At 42.6% G+C, this 24,541-nt stretch overlaps 2 protein-coding genes across 3 annotated transcripts in view; one reads left to right on the top strand and one right to left on the bottom strand.

Moving 5' to 3' along the window:
* LOC118364063 (integrin alpha-8-like) overlaps positions 1 to 8,497 on the top strand; it is a 59,496-nt gene extending 50,999 nt beyond the window's left edge. Inside the window, exons 29-30 of the mRNA XM_052489672.1 lie at positions 3,971 to 4,093; positions 4,726 to 8,497. Coding sequence (XP_052345632.1) covers positions 3,971 to 4,093; positions 4,726 to 4,812 — 210 coding nt within the window. The 3' untranslated portion in view covers positions 4,813 to 8,497. The remainder of the gene's footprint in view (positions 1 to 3,970; positions 4,094 to 4,725) is intronic.
* Positions 8,498 to 8,671: 174 nt separating this feature from the next.
* On the bottom strand, positions 8,672 to 17,215 carry LOC118364141 (hemojuvelin). Of its 2 annotated transcripts, none has more exons than XM_035745368.2 (5): positions 16,988 to 17,215; positions 13,771 to 13,918; positions 13,303 to 13,460; positions 12,625 to 13,139; positions 8,672 to 10,522 (listed from the first exon to the last, which is right to left on the bottom strand). In XM_035745368.2, the coding sequence occupies exons 3-5, from the start codon at positions 13,397 to 13,399 to the stop codon at positions 9,857 to 9,859; spliced, it is 1,278 nt and encodes a 425-aa protein (XP_035601261.1). In that variant the 5' UTR covers positions 13,400 to 13,460; positions 13,771 to 13,918; positions 16,988 to 17,215; the 3' UTR covers positions 8,672 to 9,856. The 2 variants fall into 2 exon arrangements, with proteins under 2 accessions (XP_035601261.1, XP_035601262.1); XM_035745369.2 differs by lacking the exon at positions 16,988 to 17,215 and adding an exon at positions 14,269 to 14,385.
* Between the last annotated feature and the right edge of the window lie 7,326 nt (positions 17,216 to 24,541).

Genomic DNA, 24,541 nt, shown 5'->3' with positions numbered 1-24,541 from the left:
TCCTTACCCCAACACACCACTTCAGTAAGATACCCCTGACACTAACCCATACCTCTACACTCTTATGAGAAAAGGAGCCTGGAAGAACCTTCTGAGATTCAAAACATTGCCACACAGGGAACTTTTCCAGTTCAAAAAGTACTTAAGTACTTTACACCACTGGTCTTTGAGGAACCCCTGTTTAAAGGTTGAAACCGGAACCTTTTTTTGATGGGAGGGGTTAAATTTTGAACTTTTTCAATAATATATTGTAGAGGCTGCGAGCCTATCAGAAGATTGGAGGCATGGCTTATTTGGCCACCCATTATGAGTAAATGTCATTCCTGCTCATCATGTTAGGTTTATACACTGAATATTACATATTCTAATAAAATAATAATGATATTAACATTACTGATTACATATACATACAATACCTTTCAAAAGTTTGGGGTCACTTAGAAATGTCCAGCTGAAAACTGTTGTTCTCATTAAAGAAGCAATAAAACTGGCCTTCTTTAGACTAGTTGAGTATCTGGAGCATCAGCACTTGTGGGTTCGATTACAGGCTCAAAATGTCCAGAAACAAAGTCCTTTCTTCTGAAACTTTTCAGTCTATTCTTGTTCTGAGATATTAAGGCTATTCCATGTGAGAAATTGCTAAGAAATTGAAGATCTCATACAACACTGTGTACTACTCCCTTCGCAGAACAGTGGTAGGCCCCAATGCACCACTGAGCAAGAGGACAAGTACATTAGTGTCTAGTTTGAGAAACAGACGCCTCAAAAGTCCTCAACTGGCAGCTTCATTAAATAGTACCCGCAAAACACCACTTTATGCGATGTGCAATGTAGAGAACACCGGAAGAAGAATTATAATTTAAATACCATAGTGAATTATTGTAATGATTGTTTATGTGTCAATTAATCCCATAAGGGATGGGTTGCCGATTGGCGATTTGACACGGAAATAAAATGTAATTCATTCATTCATATAGTTATAAAGTGGTAACTATTCCAACTTTGGGATTTGCATAGGCTCTTGAGGAGCTCATACACCTCTGTAAGCTCCATTGAAGCTACACAACTGTCAGTGTTCAACCTTAACATATGATGACAATAGAACAGATGAACAGGTGTCAGAGGAAGACAGAGAACGCCTGAGTGAACAGTTCTCAATTCCTGAATTGTTGGAGGCCATTATCCTTACCGTCTAACACATCACCTGGGGAGGATGGCTTCCCTCCAGAGTTCTATAAAGAATTTAGGGAGCTGTTGGTCCCCTACCTTATGGAGGTACTTAAAAAAGCCGGAGAAGACAACTGCTTTCCAGAGTCTTTCTCTCAAGCAGTGATTACTGTAATCCACAAGAAAGGGAAAAACCTGCCAAAGTGCGCCTCCTATAGACCAATCTCTCTCCTTAATACGGATTGTAAACTGGTCACCAAGACGTTATCTAAGAGACTGGAGTCATGTCTTCCCCTGTTGGTCAACCCAGATCAGACTGGCTTCATAATTAATAGATTGTCCTCCAATAAACTCAGAAGGTTCTTTCATATAATTCACCTTGCTAACAAAAACAAAATACCTAGTGTCGCAGTCTCCCTCGATGCTGAAAAGGCCTTTGATAGGGTTGAATGGCCATAACTCTTTCGCGTCTTGGAAAAGTTTGGTTTAGGTACTTTGTTTGTAAATTTGATAAAATCACTCTACAAATCAACTAAAGCTAGGATTGCTACCAATGAGATTACCTCCTCCTCGTTCCCTCTCTATAGGGGGAACGGACAAGGTTGCCCAATTAGCCCTGACCTCTTTGCCCTCACCATCAATCTTTTAGCTGAGGCTATTAGCCCTGACATACATGGCTTTGAGGTGGGGCCCCATACCCATAAATTATCACTCTTTGCGGACGACCTTATCTTATTTCTAACAAAACCAGAACACTCCCTCTCTCACTTGCAGATCCTACTACAGTGTTATAGTTCTTTCTCTGGATATAAGGTCAATTCTAAATCTTACCGTTGTCTGTCTTTGACCATCATACCATCAAGCACAAGTTTCCTTTTAGATGGTCGCCTATGGGCTTCACATATTTGGGCATAATGGTGGATGGTAACCTGCACAACCTCTATAAACTTAATATGGCCAGTTTGTTGTAAAAGGTGGAGGTTGACCTTTGTAAATGGATGGATTTACCTCTCACTCTACTGGGTAGAATCAATGCAATTAAAATGAATGTCCTGCCCAGATTTCTATATTTGTTTCAATCTCTCCCTATCCCTGTTCCCGCAGCATTATTTTCCTCTCTCGACAAGCTGACCAGACGGTTTATCTGGCACGGCAAAACCCCTAGGGTTGGTCTGGATTATCTGACCTTTGATTACGGTCAAGGTGGCTTAAAGAATGTACTACTGGGCTGCACAGTCTAGTTGTCTGGCTCAGAGGTTTGACAATGGTCCCTCTCCCTCATGGTTGAACATTGAAAAGCTTGAGGTGAATGATGACACTGGGGCAGAATTGTTTCACAAATGGGACAGAAAATCTATAAAAACCATCACAGACAACCCTTTAACCATACATTCTGTCCTGGCATGGTGCAAACTGCATGAGCTGTTCGGACGAGGGGGATTCCTTTCCCCTAAAACCCCTTTATGGAATAATAGATTGATCCCTATGTTTTTCCAGAACAGTAACTTTAGACCATGGTCTGATAAGGGGATCACTCTTCTGGAACATTGTTACGAGGAGGGAGTTCTTATGTCTTTTCATCAGCTGAAACAGAAATACCACTTGCCTAACAGGGACTTCTTTAGCTACCTACAACTACGAAATTGTATTGGGGTGACTCTCAAGGGACAATGGAACCTACCTAAGATGTCACCTATTGAACAACTCTGCCACGCAGACCAACCACTGTTCAAGACAATTTCCCGTGTATACGATGCTCTTATGTCAGGACTAACACTGCCTGGGCTAGATAAACCCCGACTTAGATGGGAAAAAGAGCTGGGTATTGATCTTGATGAGGATCTATGGAGTGACCTATGCAGGGATGGGGTTACATCCACATTGAACTCCAGATACAGACTGATCCAGTTTAATTTCCTCCATCAGCTCTATATCACCCCATCTAGACTGCACAAGTTCAACCCAGATATCTCCTTCCTATGTTTTAGATGTGGCTCAGATGCTTAATGACGAATTTGGAGGGTACTATGGTGTTGAAATGCTGAGCTGTAGTCGATGAACAGCATTCTTACATAGGTATTCCTCTTGTCCAGATGGGTTAGGGCAGTGTGATTGCGATTGCGTCGTCTGTGGACCTATTGGGGCGGTAAGCAAATTGGAGTGGGTCTAGGGTGTCAGGTAGGGTGGAGGTGATATGATCCTTGACTAGTCATGATGATGGAAGTGAGTGCTACGGGGCGATAGTCATTTAGCTCAGTTACCTTAGCTTTCTTGGGAACAGGAACAATGGTGGCCCTCTTGAAGCATGTGGGGACAGCACACTGGGATGAGGATTGATTGATCATGTCTGTAAATACACCAGCCAGCTGGTCTGCACATGCTCCAAGAACCTAACCATAGGTGCAAGTGTGAACCATTATCAATGGCTCCTTAAGGATCTCCAGGGTTCTTAGTCACCACTAATTCTAAGAGTGTACCCTGCCTTACCGCCTCCAGCCCTTCTGCTTACCCCAACATACCACTTCAATAAGATAACCCTAACACTAACCCTTACTTCTACTCTGCCCTTTAGCCTCCAGACATCCTCCTTACCCCAACACACCACTTCAATAAGATACCCCTAACACTAACCCTTACCTCTACCCTGCCCTATAGCCTCCAGACGTCCGTCCTCCTTACCCCAACACACAACTTCAGTAAGATGTGACATCCACCCTAACTAGTACCTACAATAACCCTTACCCTGAACCCCATCCAGCCTGCAACTAACTATGTGTGTGTGTGTGTGTGTGTGTGTGAATAGATGGGTACACTGGTGCTGTGGGGAACTCCTGATGTGGCGTTTGCTATTCCTCTGTGGGTCATCATCCTAGCCATCCTACTGGGACTGCTGGTCCTGGCCATGCTAACACTGGCCATGTGGAAGGTACACACACACACACACACACACACACACACACACACACACACACACACACACACACACACACACACACACACACACACACACACACACACACACACACACACACACACACACACACACACACACACACACACACACACACACACACACACACACACACACACACACACACACACACACACACACACACACACACACACACACACACACACACACACACACACACACACACACACACACACACACACACACACACACACACACACACACACACACACACACACACACACACACACACACACACACACACACACACACACACACACACACACACACACACACACACACACACACACACACACACACACACACACACACACACACACACACACACACACACACACACACACACACACACACACACACACACACACACACACACACACACACACACACACACACACACACACACACACACACACACACACACACACACACACACACACACACACACACACACACACACACACACACACACACACATACACATACACATACACATACACATACACATACACACACACACACACACACACAAGGACTTTAGTATAACTTAACCCTCTATTCCTCAGTGTGGTTTCTTTGACCGGGCTCGGCCGCCAGCGGATGACGTGTCAGACCGTGAGCAGCTGACCTCTGACCAATTAGCAGACGCCTAAGAACACTCACTGGCACCATGGAGACCAGTTCCTGATTCGAGGAGGCTGTTTGGGATGAGTTCCACCTCTTGAGTGAAATTAAACTGAAATGAGATCTGCAGGCAGACTGCAAACTCACAGATCAAAGGTTATTTACCCCTTTTAAAGCTGATCTGTCATCAGTGAGTGGACTGCAAACTCACAAACCAAAGGCTGAAGTACCATTAAGACTGGTATTCAAACGGCACCAGAGAGACTGGGAACCATGCACACAGACGGAACTACACACATTAACACTATTTAAGCCAACACAATGACTTGGATGTATATGAGGCCTCAAGAAAATTTTGGACAAGTAGAATGGACTCTGGTTCTAACCCTGCTTGTAGTTGAATATGTTTCTATGCACCGCTTGCCTCTGTGGGTTAGACTACTTGGGGATCTGTATGGTTGGATAATTCAGTTGGAGTTAACCAGTCTGGCTAACTTCAAATGGAGTTACCATCTGATGTCAGTGACTTGGTGTCCGCCTGCTTTCACTATTAAATACATTCCATCATTGATCAATCACACACATGCACACATACATGCGCACACACACGAATGCACACGTAAACACACGCATGCACACACACGCAAACACAGGGGGCTGTACAGTATATATCTATGGATGGTGTATGTGCAATATTGGGATATTCTGTGTGATACTGAAGCTTGTTTACACTGGTATTATTTTATTAGAACTTGTTGTTCAAATTGTTTGTGTATATTGTTTAGTTAGTATACTATTGTGTATGTGAGTGTTTTTGTTGGTATATTAGTGTATGTGTCTTCGGAAAGTAGAAGAACCCTTAACTTTTTCCACATTTTGTAATATTACAGCCTTATCCTAAAATTCATTAAATCATTATTTTCCCTCATCAATCCACACACAATACCTCATAATGACAAAGCAAAAACAAGTTTTTAGAAATGTTTGCACATTTCTTAAAAATAAAAAACAAACTATTACATTTACATACGTATTCAGACCCTTAACTCAGTCTGAGGTCCTAAGCGCTCTGAAGCAGGTTTTCATCAAGGATCTCTCTGTACTTTGCTCTGTTCTTTCCCTTCAATCTGCCAAAGGTGCTTCAGCAAAGTACTGTGTAAAGGGTCTGAATACTGAAAAATATTTCCATTTTTCTTTCAAAATAAATGAGCAAAAATGACTAGAAATCTGTTTTTGCTTTGTCATTATGGAGTATTGTGTGTAGATTGATGAGGATAAAAAAAACAATTTAATACATTTAAGAATAAGGCTCTAACATAACAAAATGTGGAAATAATCAAGGGGTCTGAATACTTTCCGAAGGCACTGTAAGTGTTAAAACAGTGCAGTGTTTATAACAGGTCCAACTGTTTACAAAAAGAACGTGGGACTGGGCTAAATACAAAAAGGAACTACATTAACATTAGCATTATCCAATGTGAGAGGTTTAGGCCTAGATTCAATCAGACCCAATGTTAATCGGCACTAGCCAACACCCCATAACTAGCCGACAACCCCAGAATGATTCCAAACACATTTAAAAAGAAAGGGAAAGTCATTGAGTTACATATCAGAAAACACAACACTAAAATATACAACATAATATTACTTCAATACAAAGCAAAAATGTAATAGCCTAACAATGTCAGGTGATTAGGTGATCTTCTAGGCCAATATAGCAGTAACCTCAAGGGCTGGAGGTGGGGCCAAGAGTACTAATCTGGAGGGAGCTGATGCTATAGGCCAATATAGCAGTAACCTCAAGGGCTGGGGGTGGGGCCAAGAGTACTAATCTGGAGGGAGGTGATGCTATAGGCCAATATAGCAGTAACCTCAAGGGCTGGGGGTTGGGCCAAGAACACTAATAGGATATCATCAGGTCCCAGCTGGAATAAAATTAGTTGGTTGAGCCTTGAATGGTCTACTTAATTTCGTCTAATTGTAGGTAAATGAGTTGGACCAAAGAGAGGCTGAGGGAGGATTGATAGATCCAATAGAATCCAATCCAATAGAATCCTTCTGCGTGCCAACAGGGAGGCAAAGGCAATGGCATCTAGCTGTCTATTGGTCAGGGAAGGATTGTTGTTTGGTACTCCAAAAATTGTAATTTCTGCACTAGGCTGCCACTCAATATCAAATGCTTCAGAAAGGGTCTTAAATATAGTGGACCAGTAGTCTGCCAGACTGGGACAAGACCAGAATATGTGATTCCAATGCGCCAAGGAGCTTTTACACCTGTGACATGTACCATCAATATTTGGGTAGAATTTGGAGAGTCTGGCCTTACTGAAATGGATACATTGATGTACCTTAAACTGTATAAGGCCGAGCCGGGCACAAGAGGAGCTTCCATTTACCCTAAGTAAAGGCACTATTCTAGACTTTGTCCGAGGTCTCTCAACCAAGTTCCTTTTTCCCGCTCAGATGACGGGTTATCAAGGGACATGATTATCAAACAAATAAATACATGGAAATACCTAAATACACTTGAATGGGGTAATTACATTTGGAAATACCTAAATACACTTGAATGGGGTAATTACATTTGGAAATACCTAAATACACTTGAATGGGGTAATTACATTTGGAAATACCTAAATACACTTGAATGGGGTAATTACATTTGATAGCAAGGTCATCAAAATTGGCAAAGGTGCCATCTATATAAAGGTCACTAAACTTAGGCCATTCCTCTGCCACAGACTTCAAGCTGAATCTAGATTGACTGGATGGAAGAGGTGATTATTACATATAGCATCTTGAATAGAGAAATCACAGATTTAGACGGAATTAAGGCCAAATTTTAAGAGTATTGACAACAATTGGATAGGATGTATAGCGCAAAGCTGAAAGAGTAAGATTGGAGGTGACTAAAGCTGACAAAGAGGAAGAGAAATAGGAGATGACTTCTGTTTGACACCAGTCAGTTTCTGGGGTGCGAAGCCAGTAAACAATATTTTGTATATTCGCTGCCCAGTAACAATACATAACATTAGGAAGGGCTAGTGTGTTCTATCTCTCTGGAGGAATGCTTTACATATTCTTGGACTCTAACCGTTCCCCCCCAAAAGAGGCTTGGGTAGAAAAATAGCTGATGTTTTGGCAGTGTCGTAGGTGTAACTGCATTGGAGCAGTCAGATTGGTGAGCAGCTGCTCTTGATAACTGCCATGAAGCCACACCGTCCCACTGGCGTTAGAAGTTCAGAACGAGAAAGTGTAGGCTATATAGAAATAATGACGCTCAAATTTAAAATGTAACTAAATAATGAGGCTTTCTATCAGCCTAATCGAGGTGAAGATTACATCTCACATTCTCGTGTTCAAATTTGTAAACAAGGCTACATGGGATTTCTCTTAATGCGACGCTGTGCAGCCAATGGTAATGTCCTCTTTAGGTATAATACCAGGAGCCAATTGTGGATTTGGCAGCTCTAGCGCAGTTACACCTCCGACACCGCCAAAACAACCATTATGCAGATGTCGGCTGAAGTGGATCTGATTGAATAGAGCCATTAGGGAGTAAGGTTCAAACTTCATTTCAATTTACTTCACTTCTAGTAATTCACAGTATGTAAATATGAAGGATTTTTGTCACAAATTTGATTTGTGTTTTGTTTTTGTACTGAAGAATACTGAAAGATTATTGAAATAAAGTGTCCTTAATTGCCAAGTCTACATTTTCTAATATTGTTTACTGTGTTAAGGTGTGGTTCCTCGCTGTCTCTTTTCACTGTAATTTTATTGTGAACAATTGTTTTTATTGAATCACATCATAACCAATACAATCAATAAAAAACAATACAATTTCCCCCCCTTTTGATCAACCCCCACTGCCCCTCCCACCCCAACTATCACTTTCTACATTGACCTATTCCATCGGAGAAGCTAAGGTGGGTCTAGAATGGGCTCATTCCAGCTATCACAGAAGCAACAACAGGAATGCTGGACAGTACACCAGAGAAGACATCTGACATCAGAGGGCAGAAGAGAGCTGCCAGTCACAGCGAAGGAGAACTCAACTCGCCCAAATGCTACCTCAGTAGCCCCTCCAGAGGAATACTGCAGTTGTTACTGGACATTTCAAAGTACACAAACCCCCAGTTAGGGTTGCTCATCAAAAATACACACAAAAAAACTATACAATTTCATAAAACTCACAAAGGGAAATATATTAGAATCTGTAGGTATAAATATGTTTTATCCCTGTCAGACTTCACATTATTACATGGAAGGCAATTTGAGATATTTTCCATCCTTTTGAAATCAATATAGTATTGTCATTTGCTCCTTGCATGATCTCTATTGCTTTAGAAAGATGGTATGAGTAACTTTGGGAAGATGTATTTTTTACTTTGGCAACTACAGTAGGTAAAAATATGAACAGGATGAACAATACATTGTAAACATTGTCTTACAAATACTGACATATGAACCAAACGTACATTCAAAAACAGTCCCTTATGAAATGAATCGAGACGTTATTACAACTCACTGCATACCAAATGTAGACACACAAAGATGACGTAATAAATTAGTGATAAATTAGTTTCTATACAAAGGATGAAACCACTGTAGTATTATATTTACTATAAACAAACCACTAAATTCCCCTCTGTGATAAAATAAATGGAAAATAACAGAAAGTGATACAAAAAAATTGTTTAAGATGCCATTTACTGTCTGGATTTGTGGAATTATGCAACAGGCCATCCTCTGTGCTGAGATGGATAATACATCTTGTCTTAATACATTTGTCTCAGCATAGTTAAGGGATTAGGGTTTCAAGAGTTCACTTCTATCCTCACTGAGAGCACTCACCTGTATTTATTCCTGTCAACATTGGCTTCTCCTGCTGGTAGAAAATGAATAAGGGAAACATTGACCTCTGTAACCAGTTATAATGCCATGTTCCAGCCAGTCAAAGGTGATGCCTGTTGTTTATGAAACAAGGCCATCAAGTATGAAGAAAGAGCATCTGCTCGGTCAGAGTCAGTGTGGCTAATGCTATGCCCACAGCTCCTACCAGTCACAAGTTCATAAACACTTCCCGGTCCACAGAGCCACCAGACGCTCTGATAGGACAGCCACAGCCAGGATCAGAGTCAGACATGGGCTACTCCTATCGGCCTTGCCCCCCAGTAGCAGATGCACCTTATTGGGGTCTGAGATCATTCCCCGGGCGTCTTCCAGGGCCGCCACGGCCGCCGTGCTGGAGTTGAGGTCCCCTGTGGCCAGCAGGTCAAACAGGCAGGCCTGGTAGTAGATGTCCCTGGCAGGGAGGAGGGCTGCACAGTGGACATGGGCTGCAGCAGAGAGCTGGCTGGAGGAAGAGGAGGAAGAGAGGGAAGAGGAAGAAGAGGGGCTGGGTAGCGTCTCTAGGCGCTGTGAAGGTGGGCAGCCATACACACACAGCTGCAGGTCCTGCTCGGGGGTGAATGCTTCAGCAATGGTGCGTGGCGAGCGTACTGACAGTCCCAGGGACCGCCCACTCTGACGCACCACCAGGGTGGTGCCGATGTGGGCGGCACGGATCTCAGCCTGGTGCCCAGGCAGATCAGAGTGGACGCTCAGGCTGTACTGGCCCTGCCTCTCCCCGCTGGTCACTGAGCCGTCCACGAAGGCTGTGGGAACGTTGTCCAGCTCCGCCTGGTAGATCTGCTGCTCGATACACTGGCGCCAGTTCTTAAAGATGATGGTAATCTGGTGGAAAGACACCCCTGTTGTTACACACACCCTTCCAATGAGCTAGACGTACATATGCAACTTTATTTAAGTACAGTCGTGACCAAAAGTTTTGAGAATGACACAAATATTAATTTCCACAAAGTTTGCTGCTTCAGTGTCTTTAGATATTTTGGTCAGATGTTACTATGGTGTGTCAAAGGCTTTTATTGACAATTACATGAAGTTGATGCAAAGAGTCAAAATTTTCAGTTTTGACCCTTCTTTTTCAAGACCTCTACAATCCGCCCTGGCATGCTGTCAATTAACTTCTAGGCCACATCCTGACTGATGGCAGCCCATTCTTGCATAATCAATGCTTGGAGTTTGACAGAATTTGTGGGGTTTTGTTTGTCCACCCGCCTCTTGAGAATTGACCACAAGTTCTCAATGGGATTAAGGTCTGGGGAGTTTCCTGGCCATGGACCCAAAATATCGATGTTTTGTTCCCCGAGCCACTTAGCTATTACTTTTGCCTTATAGAAAGGTGCTCCATCATGCTGGGAAAGGCATTGTTCGTCACCAAACTGTTCCTGGATGGTCTTGGATGATGTTTTGGTACCATTCTTTATTCATGGCTGTGTTCTTGTGTGGGGTTGCTGAGAAGCAACCCCACACATGAATGGTCTCAGGATGCTTTATTGTTGGCATGACACAAGACTGATGGTAGCGCTCACCCTGTCTTCTCCGGACAAGCTTTTTTCTGGATGCCCCAAACAATCGGAAAGGGGATTCATCAGAGAAAATGACTTTATCCCAGTCCTCAGCAGTCCAAACCCTGTACCTTTTGCAGTATATCAGTCTGTCCCTGATGCTTTTCCTGGAGAGAATTGGCTTTTTCGCTGCCCATTTTGACACCAGACCATCCTCCAAAAGTCTTCGCCTCACTGTGCGTGCAGATGCACTCACACCTGCCTGCTGCCATTCCTGAGCAAGCTCTGGTGGCCCGATCCCGCAGCTGAATCAACTTTAGGAGACGGTCCTGACGCTTGCTGGACTTTCTTGGGCGCCCTGAAGCCTTCTTCACAACAATTGAACCGCTCTCCTTGAAGTTTTTGATGATCCAATAAATGGTTGATTTAGGTGCAATCTTACTGGCAGCAACATCCTTACCTGTGAAGCCCTTTTTGTGCAAAGAAATGAGGACGGCACATGTTTCCTTGCAGGTAACCATGATTGACAGAGGAAGAACAATGATTCCAAGCACCACCCTTCTTTTGAAGCTTCCAGTCTGTTATTCGATCAGTTATTCAATCAGCATGACAGAGTGACCTCCAGCCTTGTCCTCGTCAACACTCACACCTGTGTTAACGAGAGAATCACTGACATGATGTCAGCTGGTCCTTTTGTGGCAGGGCTGAAATGCAGTGGAAATGTTTTTGGGGGATTCAGTTCATTTGCATGGCAAAGAGGGACTTTGCAATTAATTGTAATTCATCTGATCACTCTTCATAACATTCTGGAGTATATGCAAATTGCCATCATACAAACTGAGGCAGCAGACCTTGTGAAAATGTATATTTGTGTCATTCTCAAAACTTTTGGCTACGACTGTATAAAGACCTGTCATGGATTGTACATAGTTATATTTTAAAGGTCCAATGCAGTTATTTTTTAGCTCAATAATAAATAATTTATGGGTAATAATAATAACTTACTGTGATTATATTCAATAAAAATAGTCCCCCAAAAATTATAGTTTCTTGACAAAAAAAAACTATTTCTCAAGCAAGAGTGGGGAGGGAAAAACTGAAAACTAGCTGTTATTAACAGAGAGGTTTGGAACTCTCTTTCTTATTGCTGTATTAACAAATTTACTGCCTGGTGATGTCACCGGGCAGGCCAAAACTCCATCCCACTGAAACAGGCAGATATTTCAGGTGGCCTTTTCAAACAGCTCTTACGCTAAAAGGGCATTATAATAATTTCCACAATTTTACAGTATTATTCAAACCTCAGGGTGTAAAATCACATTTTTGACTGCACTGGGCCTTTAAGAACGGAACGGAAGTTGTATAATTAAAAGATATATATTTTATAAATTATAATTTACTGTATATAATTTTAGAAATGAGGCCTACCGTGGTGAGAGCCGTGGCATATGCCCCTCCTCTCATGGGGGTGCTAGTTGCCTGAACGTATAGATACTCATTATCTATCAGTGGCCAGGCCCCTTGTACAGTGCACGTCTGGAACTCATCACGGAATGTGCGAACATGGGGATCCCCGAACACTCCACAGTGGAGATAGTCAGGGGTCCGGCCCTCACGCTGGAGGTAGCCCTTCTCATAGATACAGGCGTCCCCAGAGATGGGGGCCTGTGGCAGGGGCCGGGGCTGAGCGGTGGGGCCTGTCCTGGGGCAGCTGTGCTGGATGAGGAGGTCCTCGATGCCCTGCACGGCCGAGTGGTAGGCCAGATCGCCCCGGCAGGCACGGGCCATGCGGCGGGTACACATGGCGTAGGAGCGGAGGGCGCTGCAGTAACCCGCATTTCCCCCCTCTCTGCTGCCTCCTCCGCCCCCTCCGCTGCCCCCAAGGTCCAGGGTGACAGCTACAAAGTCAGAGTTGCACCTCAGGATGCGACAGGATGCCCATACTGAGGGAGGAGGGAGAGAGGTGGAAGCTCCAGATCATATACCACAACTTGACAATAGTAGGAGCAAAAATATGTCTTTCCATTGAGCATGTAACATAAGTACCACAGTTGCTTGACATTATTGGGAAGCTTGAAGACAAAAGCTGTGGATCATTGAAAGTACCTTGCAGGCAGCACAGGTGAAACAGTAGCAATGCCACTATGATGCTGCGTTTCCATGACAGCTGTGAGTAGTGGCTGCAGAGGGCCAGTGTCCCCATCCCCTTCCAGCCTCAGGCCGAGGGCTGCAGACCAGGTTCAGGCTCAGTACAGGGGCTACAGCTGCAGGCAGGACACAGATAGAGAGAGACATTACACACTGTGGCCTGTAGGGGGAAACCCCACACCACTACCACAGGCACAATCTATGCTCGACTCCAGTAGACCATTTGTCAAGATAGAGTGCAATTTGTATTGAATACATTAACAAATGCATATTGTAATATTTTATCATATAACAAGCGGATCACATGATCTATGTATTTATCATACCTAGTTTGAAAGCAAAACACAATATTTACAGTCAGAGTAACATGTGAAAAACAATACAGAAAGATATAATTGTAAGTAATAAAGTAGATGTAGTTCATACCTTTTTGAATAGATGCTAACTACTTTTTAAGACTGTGTGTTTGTGCAAAAACGATCTCCCACACTCTTGGAACCCATCAACAGCACTCAGACTGAAGTCAAAACCGTTCTGCTTGGACATGGACAAGATGAGGACAATGGAGAGAAAACTGTTGACAAACAAACATTGAAGAATCAGAGAAAAGCAACACCAGCGGCCACCATTTGATCACATTTAGGAATAGGACCAATAATTTGATCAACAGTCTTAGTTTGTGAGGGCAGTCTTATTCACCTGACCACTGGTCAGGTCATATGAAGCTGCCATAATCATAGCCATAATAATAGTCCTATAAACAGCAGTATTTACATTACAGAGCTTAGGTTTCCATACAGTAGATAAACTGCCCAAGTAACCTAACATCTGTGGTAACCATTGGCATAGCAAACAATTATCTGTTAGTGTCGTGAAGCTAGTTTGAGACAAAATATAGTAAAACAAAGAAAAGCTATGGCTTACCATGTGTGCCACAGCACTAAGCATCAAAAACCCAATGTTATGTTGTATTTCAGTTCTTGGTATAAAGCAAGCATTTACCCGTCAAAGCTAGGCTACAACAATGTTGGTCACTTGGTCAATTGGGCATTTTGCAATTTGGACTCTTCTCCCTTTTCTGTTTGCCAGCGGAGAAGAACAAACAAGGGCCAAAGAAAGTGGGTAAAACAAAAAAGCTTATCTTCGTCAAGTCCAATTTAGTAACCAAAAGGATGGCATTATTGTATCTGATTTATGTGTGGAAAGATCTAAGTTTAAGGAAAGGTGTAGGCCTACATTCCGGTAAGACCTTCACAGAGCTTATGTGCATTACATAGTAAAACCTTTGGCAGTACAAGGCATTCCTAAAGCATTGGTGCCATTGGAAGTGTGCCTTTGAAAGCGACATGGCATGGGCTAGATTGAACCATGTGTGCAGTGCGTTTGTGTGTGGTCCTCTCTCTCTCTCTCTGAACCAACACTAAAGTCTGACCTCTATTACAGTTTGGGAGACCTGTGCACTGCGCCAGGGAGAGGGGGTATGAAGGGGGGGGGGGGTTACGAGAGCAGCAGGGGCAGAAATAGAGCATGCTAAATATACCAGACTCTCTCTCACTCCACCCAGCCCCTTTCCTTCATGTGTTCCCCTGGTCTGAAATAGTCAGGGCTACAAGGCAGAGGAGGGAAGGGTAAAGCAGGTGTTCCCAACGGCAGTTCCAATACTCAAGGAGGGAGTGGCTATGGCTACTAGCTGTCCCAATCAGTCTTCAATCAGACACATCTTCAACTTACATTATCAAATTAATCTTATTTAACGCTATTCCAACTAACAGCAGCAGTGTATAGCACTCTCCAAACCCAGTCTCTTCACTTCTGTTTTCAACGTTTTTCAATGCCCTAGATTGGTCTCCTTTTGTTGTCCAGTGGGCATTGTGTTCACTAGTGTAGTGGCTGAGGTCTGGAATGTCGGCCAATGGATTCTGATGCAGCTGCACTTTTGGAGTGGGGGTGTATGCCCCCGCCCCCCTTCTTTTTTTTTTTTTGCACTGCTTTGAAAATCCCGGTGACCTCCCTCTGTGCACAGTCCAACAACACTGACAGGGTCCTGTTTGTTCCATCCATGAAAAAGCAAATAATTACTGTGCATACACACACAAACAGTCGCTTGTGAATTAAACACCAATACGGTACTACCTTTAGGGCAACACTGCACCCATACCCTTGTTTAACCACAAAACCCTAACTCCCCTTCACACACACACACATTTGTTTTACTATTCTTGTGGGGTTCAAACCTAGCCCTAAACCTTAACCTAACTCTAACCCTAACCTTAACCCAAAACCTAACCTTAACCCCAAACCCCTAAAACTAAACCTAATCCTAACTCCTAACCCTAAAACCTAATTCTAACCCTAATTCTAACCCTAAACCTAAAATAGCTTTTATTCCTTGTGGGGAAGAGCGAAATGTCCCCACTTGTTTGAATTTTCTTTGTTTAGGCTACTATCGTTATGAGGACCTCTGGTCCTCACATGGATAGTAAAACCAAACACACACATACACAACATCACCATAGAGGTGGGTTGGTCACATGTGCGACTTAGGGATGTTTTTGCTCATGGCTTGGCCTGGAGTGACATGTCAATGTGCTTCTACATGTCAACAACAGCTCACGTAAAGCCAGTGGTTTTCACTAATTCATTAGATCAAACCTCAACTGGTATTGGACATAAAGACCACAAACACAGAGCAAGCTGTTGGTCGTTTGCCTCAACCTCATTTGATTTATTGATGGATGAGACTTTAATGTGAATCCAATCTGTTTGTGTCTCCATGGGAAAGGTCAATGCACATCATAGCATCTTTGTATTTGTAATAGTGCAGCTCTCTCTCTCTCTTCTCAAGGTTTTGTTCCACCTGAAGTTTTCCTTCCCACTGTCACATGTCTTAACTGCATTTAGACCAGTATATTTTGATGGTCACTATCAAAACATTCAAATAACTTCAGACTGATTGACTAATTGTATGATCTATTTTATTGATAATCTATCTATTGTACAGATCTATTGTATATTCTATCTATATCTATCAATATGAATTATCCGTGAAAGCATAGGATTGATGAAAACAATTATTTATGACAATCAATAGCTGTACTTCAGGACAATTCAGGTGGTACTATTACATGAATTAATGGCTAATATATGGGTATCATTCTATTGTTGTTGTATAACTGCTGATGTAATCTTAAATTCCACATGCCAATGTCACCCAAGTGTCAGTCTACAGTACATGCCATTCTGCTGTATTTCTTGATTTACTCACAATGACAGGGAGTTTGTTCTAATATTAGGCCATGGAGAAACTATTTAAAGCAGCAAGTTCCATTAGGGGACAGAGTGAATTGTTCTATTCTACAATGTTAGAAAAAACATGTTCCAATCAAATGAAAGCTGTACAGTTACTTGACCCAATCCATACATGTGCATAGCTCACAATTAAATAGCAGTATCTCCTGGCACACTGACTAAATCAACATTGTTGCCACGTAATTTGAATGAAAATAGGTTTAACCAACGTGGAATAGACGTTGAATTGACGTCTGTGTCAAGTGGGCAGGTAAATAATATGCCACATTTCTGAATTGTGTAGCACATGATTAATTTAAGAATGAACCAGGCAAAGCACCATTCATATCCTCACCCAATCACACCTCTGCTGAAGCTCCGTCTGAGACTCTGCGTAAATGTCCCCACCTCACTCGTTCCAATAGGAAAAAGGCGAAGTAGGTTATGCCTGCACTGACACCAAACTCCCACACTGTCCAAGTGAGCTGCCGACACTGATGTCCAGTCTCAAACTGGTTTCATTGCAAGCCGCTACTCCTTCCTCTCTCGTTGTCGGCTCTCAGATGAGTGAGATATTTGACAGTGTTTCTCCACGAGTGGTATAAATCACTCGCGTCGAACACCTGCTGCTCGCGTAACAACTGTCCACTTGGGCGCACACTCTCCTAGGCACCGGGGGGCTATTTCAAACTATCACAGTGGCTCTGGCAACCTGTTCTATTTGCAACCTGTTGTTGCTAGTGTGTTTTCTTATTTTTATAGTAGGCCATTCTGTATTTATTGCCCTCTTGGTCATAAATCCCCAAGAAAGTCGGTTCAAGCTGTTTTGACAGATATCGTAGCCAGTCGAGTAAAAAAAGTGTAGACTTTTGTCAATATTGCACTGGCTGGTCTCGGGGCAATTCGTATTATTCTGTGCATACATCTTTGACACTCCATTTAGTATGATACATTATGCTACGTTATTCATACGAATAATAGGTCGAATTGTGCTACACAATTCAAAAGTAGTCCATCATTCCACAGGGCAAAAACTGGTTGAATCAACGTTGTTTAAAGGTAATTTGTCAAGGTATTGTGACGTGGAATCTATACTGAACAAAAATATGAATGGAACATGTAACAATTTCAAAGATTTTACTAAATTACAGTTCATATAAGGAAGTCAGTCCCTAATCTATGGATTTCACACTACTGGGAATACAGATATGCATCTGTTGGTCACAGATACCTTAAACAAAAGGTAGGGGTGTTATAAAAAAAACAGTCCGTATCTGGTGTGACATCCATTTAGCTCATGCAGCAACACATCTTCTTTGCATAGAGTTGATCAGGTTGTTGCAGTCATCATGCCAACTGCACATTCCCTCAAAACTTGAGAAATCTGTGGCATCGTGTTGTGTGACAAAACTGCACATTTTAGAGTGGCCTTTTATTGTCTGCAGACCAAATTGCACCTGTGTAGTGATCATGCTGTTTAATTAGGGTCTTGATATGCCACATCTGTCAGGTAGATGGATTATGTCAAAGGGAGGAAAAAAATAGAGAGGATTCAATGGAGAAAAATGCTCACTAACAGCGATGTAAATACATTTGAGAGAAATAAGCTTTTTTTGTGCATAATGGAACATTTTTGGGATCTTTTATTTCAGCTCATGAAACATGGGACCAACACTTTACATGTTATGTTTATATTTTTGTTCAGTATACATGGAAAATGCATTGGATTTGATAAAAATAATCAACTATTGTTTTTAGGGTGAAATTTAAGCAAATTGACAAACCTTGTATAAAATATGTTGAATTTGTGCCTTTAAAACAACATTAGATCTTCAACTTTAGATCCATTATCAGAAAGAAATTATAATTATAAGAATTCTACAAAAAAATAGACAATATAATAGGCCTAAGGTTTCAACCTTTGAGATGTAAAGACATTTAGTGATATTGAATTTTGTTGGGCTGTCAATGTAGCCGATGCGAAATGGCTAGCTACTTAGTGGTGGTGCGCGTTTCAATCGGTGATGTCACTCGCTCTGAGACCTTGAAGTAGTGGTTCCCCTTGCTCTGCAAGGGCTGTGGCTTTTGTGGAGCGATGGGTAACGATGCTTCGAGGGTGACTGTTGACGTGTGCAGAGCGTCCCTGGTTCTTGCCCAGGTCGGGGCGAGGGGACGGACGTAAAGTCTATACTGTTACATCAACACAACCAAATGTTAACATTTGATGGAGATGTATCTTCTGCCTGGATAATTCAATCTGCCACTCTTTTGAAATACAATAAATAGCCTATTAACTTGTTAACAAATAATATGTTGGATTCACGTCTCCAACTCAACCAAAAATACATGTACACAAATGGGATGACTCAGATGGAACTAAAAATGTATTAAAATGTATTTTAAAAAGATGTTTCAGGCCTTTATGGTAGAGTGGCCAGGTGGAAGCCACTCCTCAGTAAAAGGCACATGACAGCCCACTTGGAGTTTGACAAAAGGCACTTAAAAGACTCTCAGACCATGAGAGACATGGTCTGGTCTCTGGTCTGATGAAACCCTGAGCGCTCAGGGCCTCTTTGACTTGAATGCCAAGCGTTACGTCTGGAGGGAACCTGGCACCATCTCTACGGTGAAGCATGCTGGTGGCAGCATCAGGCTGTTGGGATGTTTTTCAGCAGCAGGAACTGGGAGACTAGTCAGGATCGAGGGAAAGATGAACAGAGCAAAGTACAGAGAGATCCTTGATGAAAACCTGCTCCAGAGCGCTCAGGACCTCAGACTAAGGCAAAGGTTCCAACGGGACAATGACCCTGAGCACAGCCAAGACAATGCTAGAGTGGCTTCGGGAAAAGTCTCTGAATGGCCCAGCCAGAGCCCGGACTTGAACACAATCGAACATCTCTGAAGAGACTTGAAAATAGCTGTGCAGCAACACTCCCCATCCAACCTGACAGAGCTTGAGAGGATCTGCAGAGAAGAATGGGAGTAACTTCCCAAATACAGGTGTGCCAAGTTTGTAGCGTCATACCCAAAAGAAGGCTGTTGTCGCTGCCAAAGGTGCTTTAACAAAGTACAGAGTAAAGGGTCTAAATACTTATGTAAATGTAATAGTTCCGTTTTTTATTAGTAATACATTTAAAAAAATTCTAGAAACCTGTTTTTGCTTTATCATGATGGGGTATTGAGTGTAGATTGAAGGGATTTTTAAAATCCATTTTAGAATAAGACTGTAATGTAACAAAATGTGGAAAAAGTCCAGGAGTCTCAATTCTTTCCGAATGCACTGTACATATAAATGTTGATATTTGGTTGCATTTTAAACCCCCAAAAATTCAATATTACTTTTGTAATACAGTAAATAGCCTAAAGTTAAGGCTTTTGCAAACTGATGTAACATTCAACCTTAAAATGAGTAACACATCCATGGCCACATTTTGAGGTTATTGTAAATATACTACTTATGTAATCATATAAAATGTGTACAGTATGTTCAAGATAACATGGTCTTCTCAGGTCTTCACAATTGCTGTAATAATCTGTGCAGAATCTTAAACGGCCTTGATCACTTACACCATGTACTTTTAATATAATCTCAACTGCAATCCAGGTCATTTGGTTCTGCTATTATATTAAGCACAGCGATAACCCATTTAACTGTTGTATAAATAAACAAAATATCTGACATTGTTTTCCAATTTGAACTTTGCTCTACTTTTAAATGGTTGAAAGTGAAGTGATAGACATTCGGGTGACAACTTATCAGACATTGTTTTTCCATTGGAATTAGGTTGTGCTTTTAGATGGTTGGAAGCATATTGATTCAAAAACATGAGCTGGCGCATACCCAGAATAATAGTTAGTGTGGAGCTGCTGACTAACGGCGAATAAACTATAAACTATCAAAATAAAGAAAGTTGCACACTTCATCAATAAACTCCCAGCAATTGAATGGGTATTTACCAACGTTTCAGCATCACTGTGCCTTCCCCAGGGAAGCATATTGATAACATATTGAACATTCTGCTAACTTTTGGCTGTCTTTTTGAGTGGGTGAATATAGGTTGTAATCTCATTGATCAACATCTCAACCAAATACTATCCAATTATCCATGTTTTGATAAGGTGGTGTGCCCAGTGGGGTACCTCTTACCAGGTCATAAAATAGCATACGAATTGAATAATGTGATTTATCATACGTCTTGGATGATGTATAGTATCTTTCTCTGAGACCAGAGCCCTTTACTATGAATCAGGTTTGAGGAGTTAGCATGTACTGTAACTTTGGTCAACTCTTTTTTCAAATTAAATCCTATTTATTTGTCACATACACATGGTTAGCAGATGCGAGTGTAGCGAAATACTTGTGCTTCTAGTTCCGACAATGCAGTAATAACCAACGAGTAATCTAACCTAACAATTCCAAAACTACTACCTTATACACACAAGTGTAAAGGGATAAAGAATATGTACATAAAGATATGAATGAGTGATGGTACAGAACGGCATAGGCAAGATGCAGTAGATGGTATTGAGTACAGTATATACATATGAAATGAGTAGTGTAGGGTATGTAAACAAAGTAGCATAGTTTAAAGTGGCTAGTGATACACGTATTACATAAAGATGCAGTAGATGATAGAGTACAGTATATACATATACATATGAGATGGATAATGTAGGGTATGTAAACATTACATTAAGTAGCATTGTTTAAAGTGGCTAGTGATATATTTTACATCAATTTCCATCAATTCCCATTATTAAAGTGGCTGGAGTTGAGTCAGTGTGTTGGCAGCAGCCACTCAATGTTAGTGGTGGCTGTTTAACAGTCTAATGGCCTTGAGATAGAAGCTGTTTTTCAGTCTCTCGGTCCCAGCTTTGATGCACCTGTGCTGACCTCGCCTTCTGGATGATAGTGGGGTGAACAGGCAGTGGTTCGGGTGGTTGTTGTCCTTGATGATCTTTATGGCCTTCCTGTGACATCGGGTGGTGTAGGTGTCCTGGAGGGCAGGTAGTTTGCCCCCGGTGATGCGTTGTGCAGAACTCACTACCCTGTGGAGAGCCTTACGGTTGTGGGCGGATCAGTTGCCGTACCAGGCGGCCCGACAGGATGCTCTCGATTGTGCATCTGTTGAAGTTTGTGAGTATTTTTGGTGACAAGCCAAATTTCTTCAGCCTCTTGAGGTTGAAGAGGCGCTGCTGCGCCTTCTTCGCGATGCTGTCTGTGTGGGTGGACCAATTCAGTTTGTCTGTGATGTTTACGCCGAGGAACTTAAAACTTACTACCCTCTCCACTACTGTCCCATCGATGTGGATAGGGGGGTGCTCCCTCTGCTGTTTCCTGAAGTCCACAATCATCTCCTTAGTTTTGTTGACGTTGAGTGTGAGGTTATTTTCCTGACAACACATTTCGAGGGCCCTCACCTCCTCCCTGTAGGCCATCTCGTCGTTGTTGGTAATCAAGCCTACCACTGTAGTGTCGTCCGCAAACTTGATGATTGAGTTGGAGGCATGCGTGGCCACACAGTCGTGGGTGAACAGGGAGTACAGGAGAGGGCTCAGAACTCACCCTTGTGGGGCCCCAGTGTTGAGGATCAGCGGGGTGGAGATGTTGTTACCTACCCTCACCACCTGGGGGGCGGCCCGTCAGGAAGTCCAGTACCCAGTTGCACAGGGCGGGGTCGAGACCCAGGATCTCGAGCTTGATGACGAGTTTGGAGGGTACTATGGTGTTAAATGCTGAGCTGTAGTCGATGAACAGCATTCTCACATAGGTATTCCTCTTGTCCAGATGGGTGAGGGCAGTGTGCAGTGTGGTTGAGATTGCATCGTCTGTGGACCTATTTGGGCGGTAATCAAATTGGAGTGGGTCTAGGGTGTCAGGTAGGGTGGAGGTGATATGGTCCTTGACTAGTCTCTCAAAGCACTTCATGATGACGGAAGTGAGTGCTACGGGGCGGTAGTCGTTTAGCTCAGTTACCTTAGCTTTCTTGGGAACAGGAACAATTGTGGCCCTCTTGAAGCATGTGGGAACAGCAGACATGGAATAAGGATTGATTGAATATGTCCGTAAACACACCAGCCAGCTGGTCTGCGCATGCTCTGAGGGCGCGGCTGGGGATGCCGTCTGGGCCTGCAGCCTTGCGAGGGTTAACACGTTTAAATGTTTTACTCACGTCGGCTGCAGTGAAGGAGAGTCCGCATGTTTTGGTTGCGGGCCGTGTCAGTGGCACTGTATTGTCTTCAAAGCGGGCAAAAAAGTTAGTTAGTCTGCCTGGGAGCAAGACATCCTGGTCCGTGACGGGGCTGGTTTTCCTTCTGTAATCCGTGATTGACTGTAGACCCTGCCACCTCTTTTGTGTCTGAGCCGTTGAATTGTGACTCTACTTTGTCTCTATACTGACGCTTAGCTTGTTTGATTGCCTTGCGGAGGGAATAGTTACACTGAGTTCAACTCGGGTTAACCGGTACCATGAAAGTCACTCACCTTTTAGCCAGGTAAATTTCTATGGCAACGAATCCTTCAGAACTAACCTGATTGGGGCAGGCTAACTCAGGGCTAACTCAATGTGTCCTAAATAAGTGTCTGAGCCACTAGTTGAGGACCAATGTTAAAGAATGTGTGTAAAATGGAAATGTTAAATACCTATCACATTACACATTTAGTAATGACAGCATTTGCTTTCCAAACTGTACGTTTTTTCGCGCAATTGTATTTTGAAATTTGCAAAAAGAAAACTGACAACTGTAACCAACCAATGACATATAATCCATAGATGGCAGTTCCCATTCAAGTCATGACTGGTGGCCATTGCTAGTGTATTCATGAGTTTATCTGTAAAATTGCCAGGGTTAAAGATTCCAAAACCCTGCTATAGATATGTCTATATATGGCCACAATGCAACAAGCTGTTCCACAGATCGAAGAAGGAGCGATAGTAGTGGGAAACAAGGTGCTTGTGCATTGATAAACACACCAAAGCACACCAAACACGACATTAACGATAAGTAATAAAATAAAGATAACTTTTCTTTCATTATAATTTCAGCACAAATGAAAATGTGGCACTGACCCACCAATGGATTGATATTTCAGCATTGTCTCAATGAAGAGTTTGCCTTCGACTAGCCATGTGCGACATGCACACACAGTTACAAGCCTGCTAGAGTTAGCGGCAGGCGGACGAGCAATATCCACCGTCATATGGATGAAGCCTGACCTGGAATGTGAAGATAACTGAAGCTGGCTAGCTTTATAAAAGCCTGAGTAGATCTAGTTTGCTTCATAGTATACCACTCAGGTTGCTTGTTGCACCATAACAACAAAGGTGAATTACGGGGAGAATTTACGTTGGTGTTTTGGGAAACTAACGACAAATGTTTGGATAATTTACCTAAAAGGTTAGGAGAACTAAAAATACAAAGTTTAGGTAAATTTACAAAGCAGGTTGGTGAATTTGGTTAAGTTTAGAATAAGGGTTAGGGGAAGGGTTAGCTAAAATGCTACAGTTGTCCCCAATTTGACTCAAACACGCAACATTTGGATTGCTAGATGGTCACAGATTACACCCATCCATCCTCCCTGATCCAATCTCCCTACTTTTAGTTCTGTTTAAAGTAACTAAACCATTGGTGGGCATCATACTGTAGGCCTTGGAGGTGCCCAGAAATACGTAAAGTATGTTTCGTATGGCTCTGAGGACAGGCTGCATGGTTTGTAAGATGACCCAACAAAACCAATTGTCTGCACCATGCACCATTCATTCACACAGCCAAGGTGCTAACCTCAGCTGGACTAGGACAGGTGCCAAACCGCCCAAACGAACTGTAAGGCTATACTGTATTTAGAAACTTTGAAATTGGTATAGAAAATACAACAAAGTGACCAAACGTGTTTTCAGATAGTAGGCGA

This window comes from Oncorhynchus keta, chromosome 31 (assembly GCF_023373465.1).
Source record: "Oncorhynchus keta strain PuntledgeMale-10-30-2019 chromosome 31, Oket_V2, whole genome shotgun sequence".
Taxonomy (NCBI): Eukaryota; Metazoa; Chordata; class Actinopteri; order Salmoniformes; family Salmonidae; genus Oncorhynchus; species Oncorhynchus keta.
The sequence above is the reverse complement of the archived record's forward strand: the minus strand, read 5'-3'. Positions and strand labels throughout refer to the sequence as shown.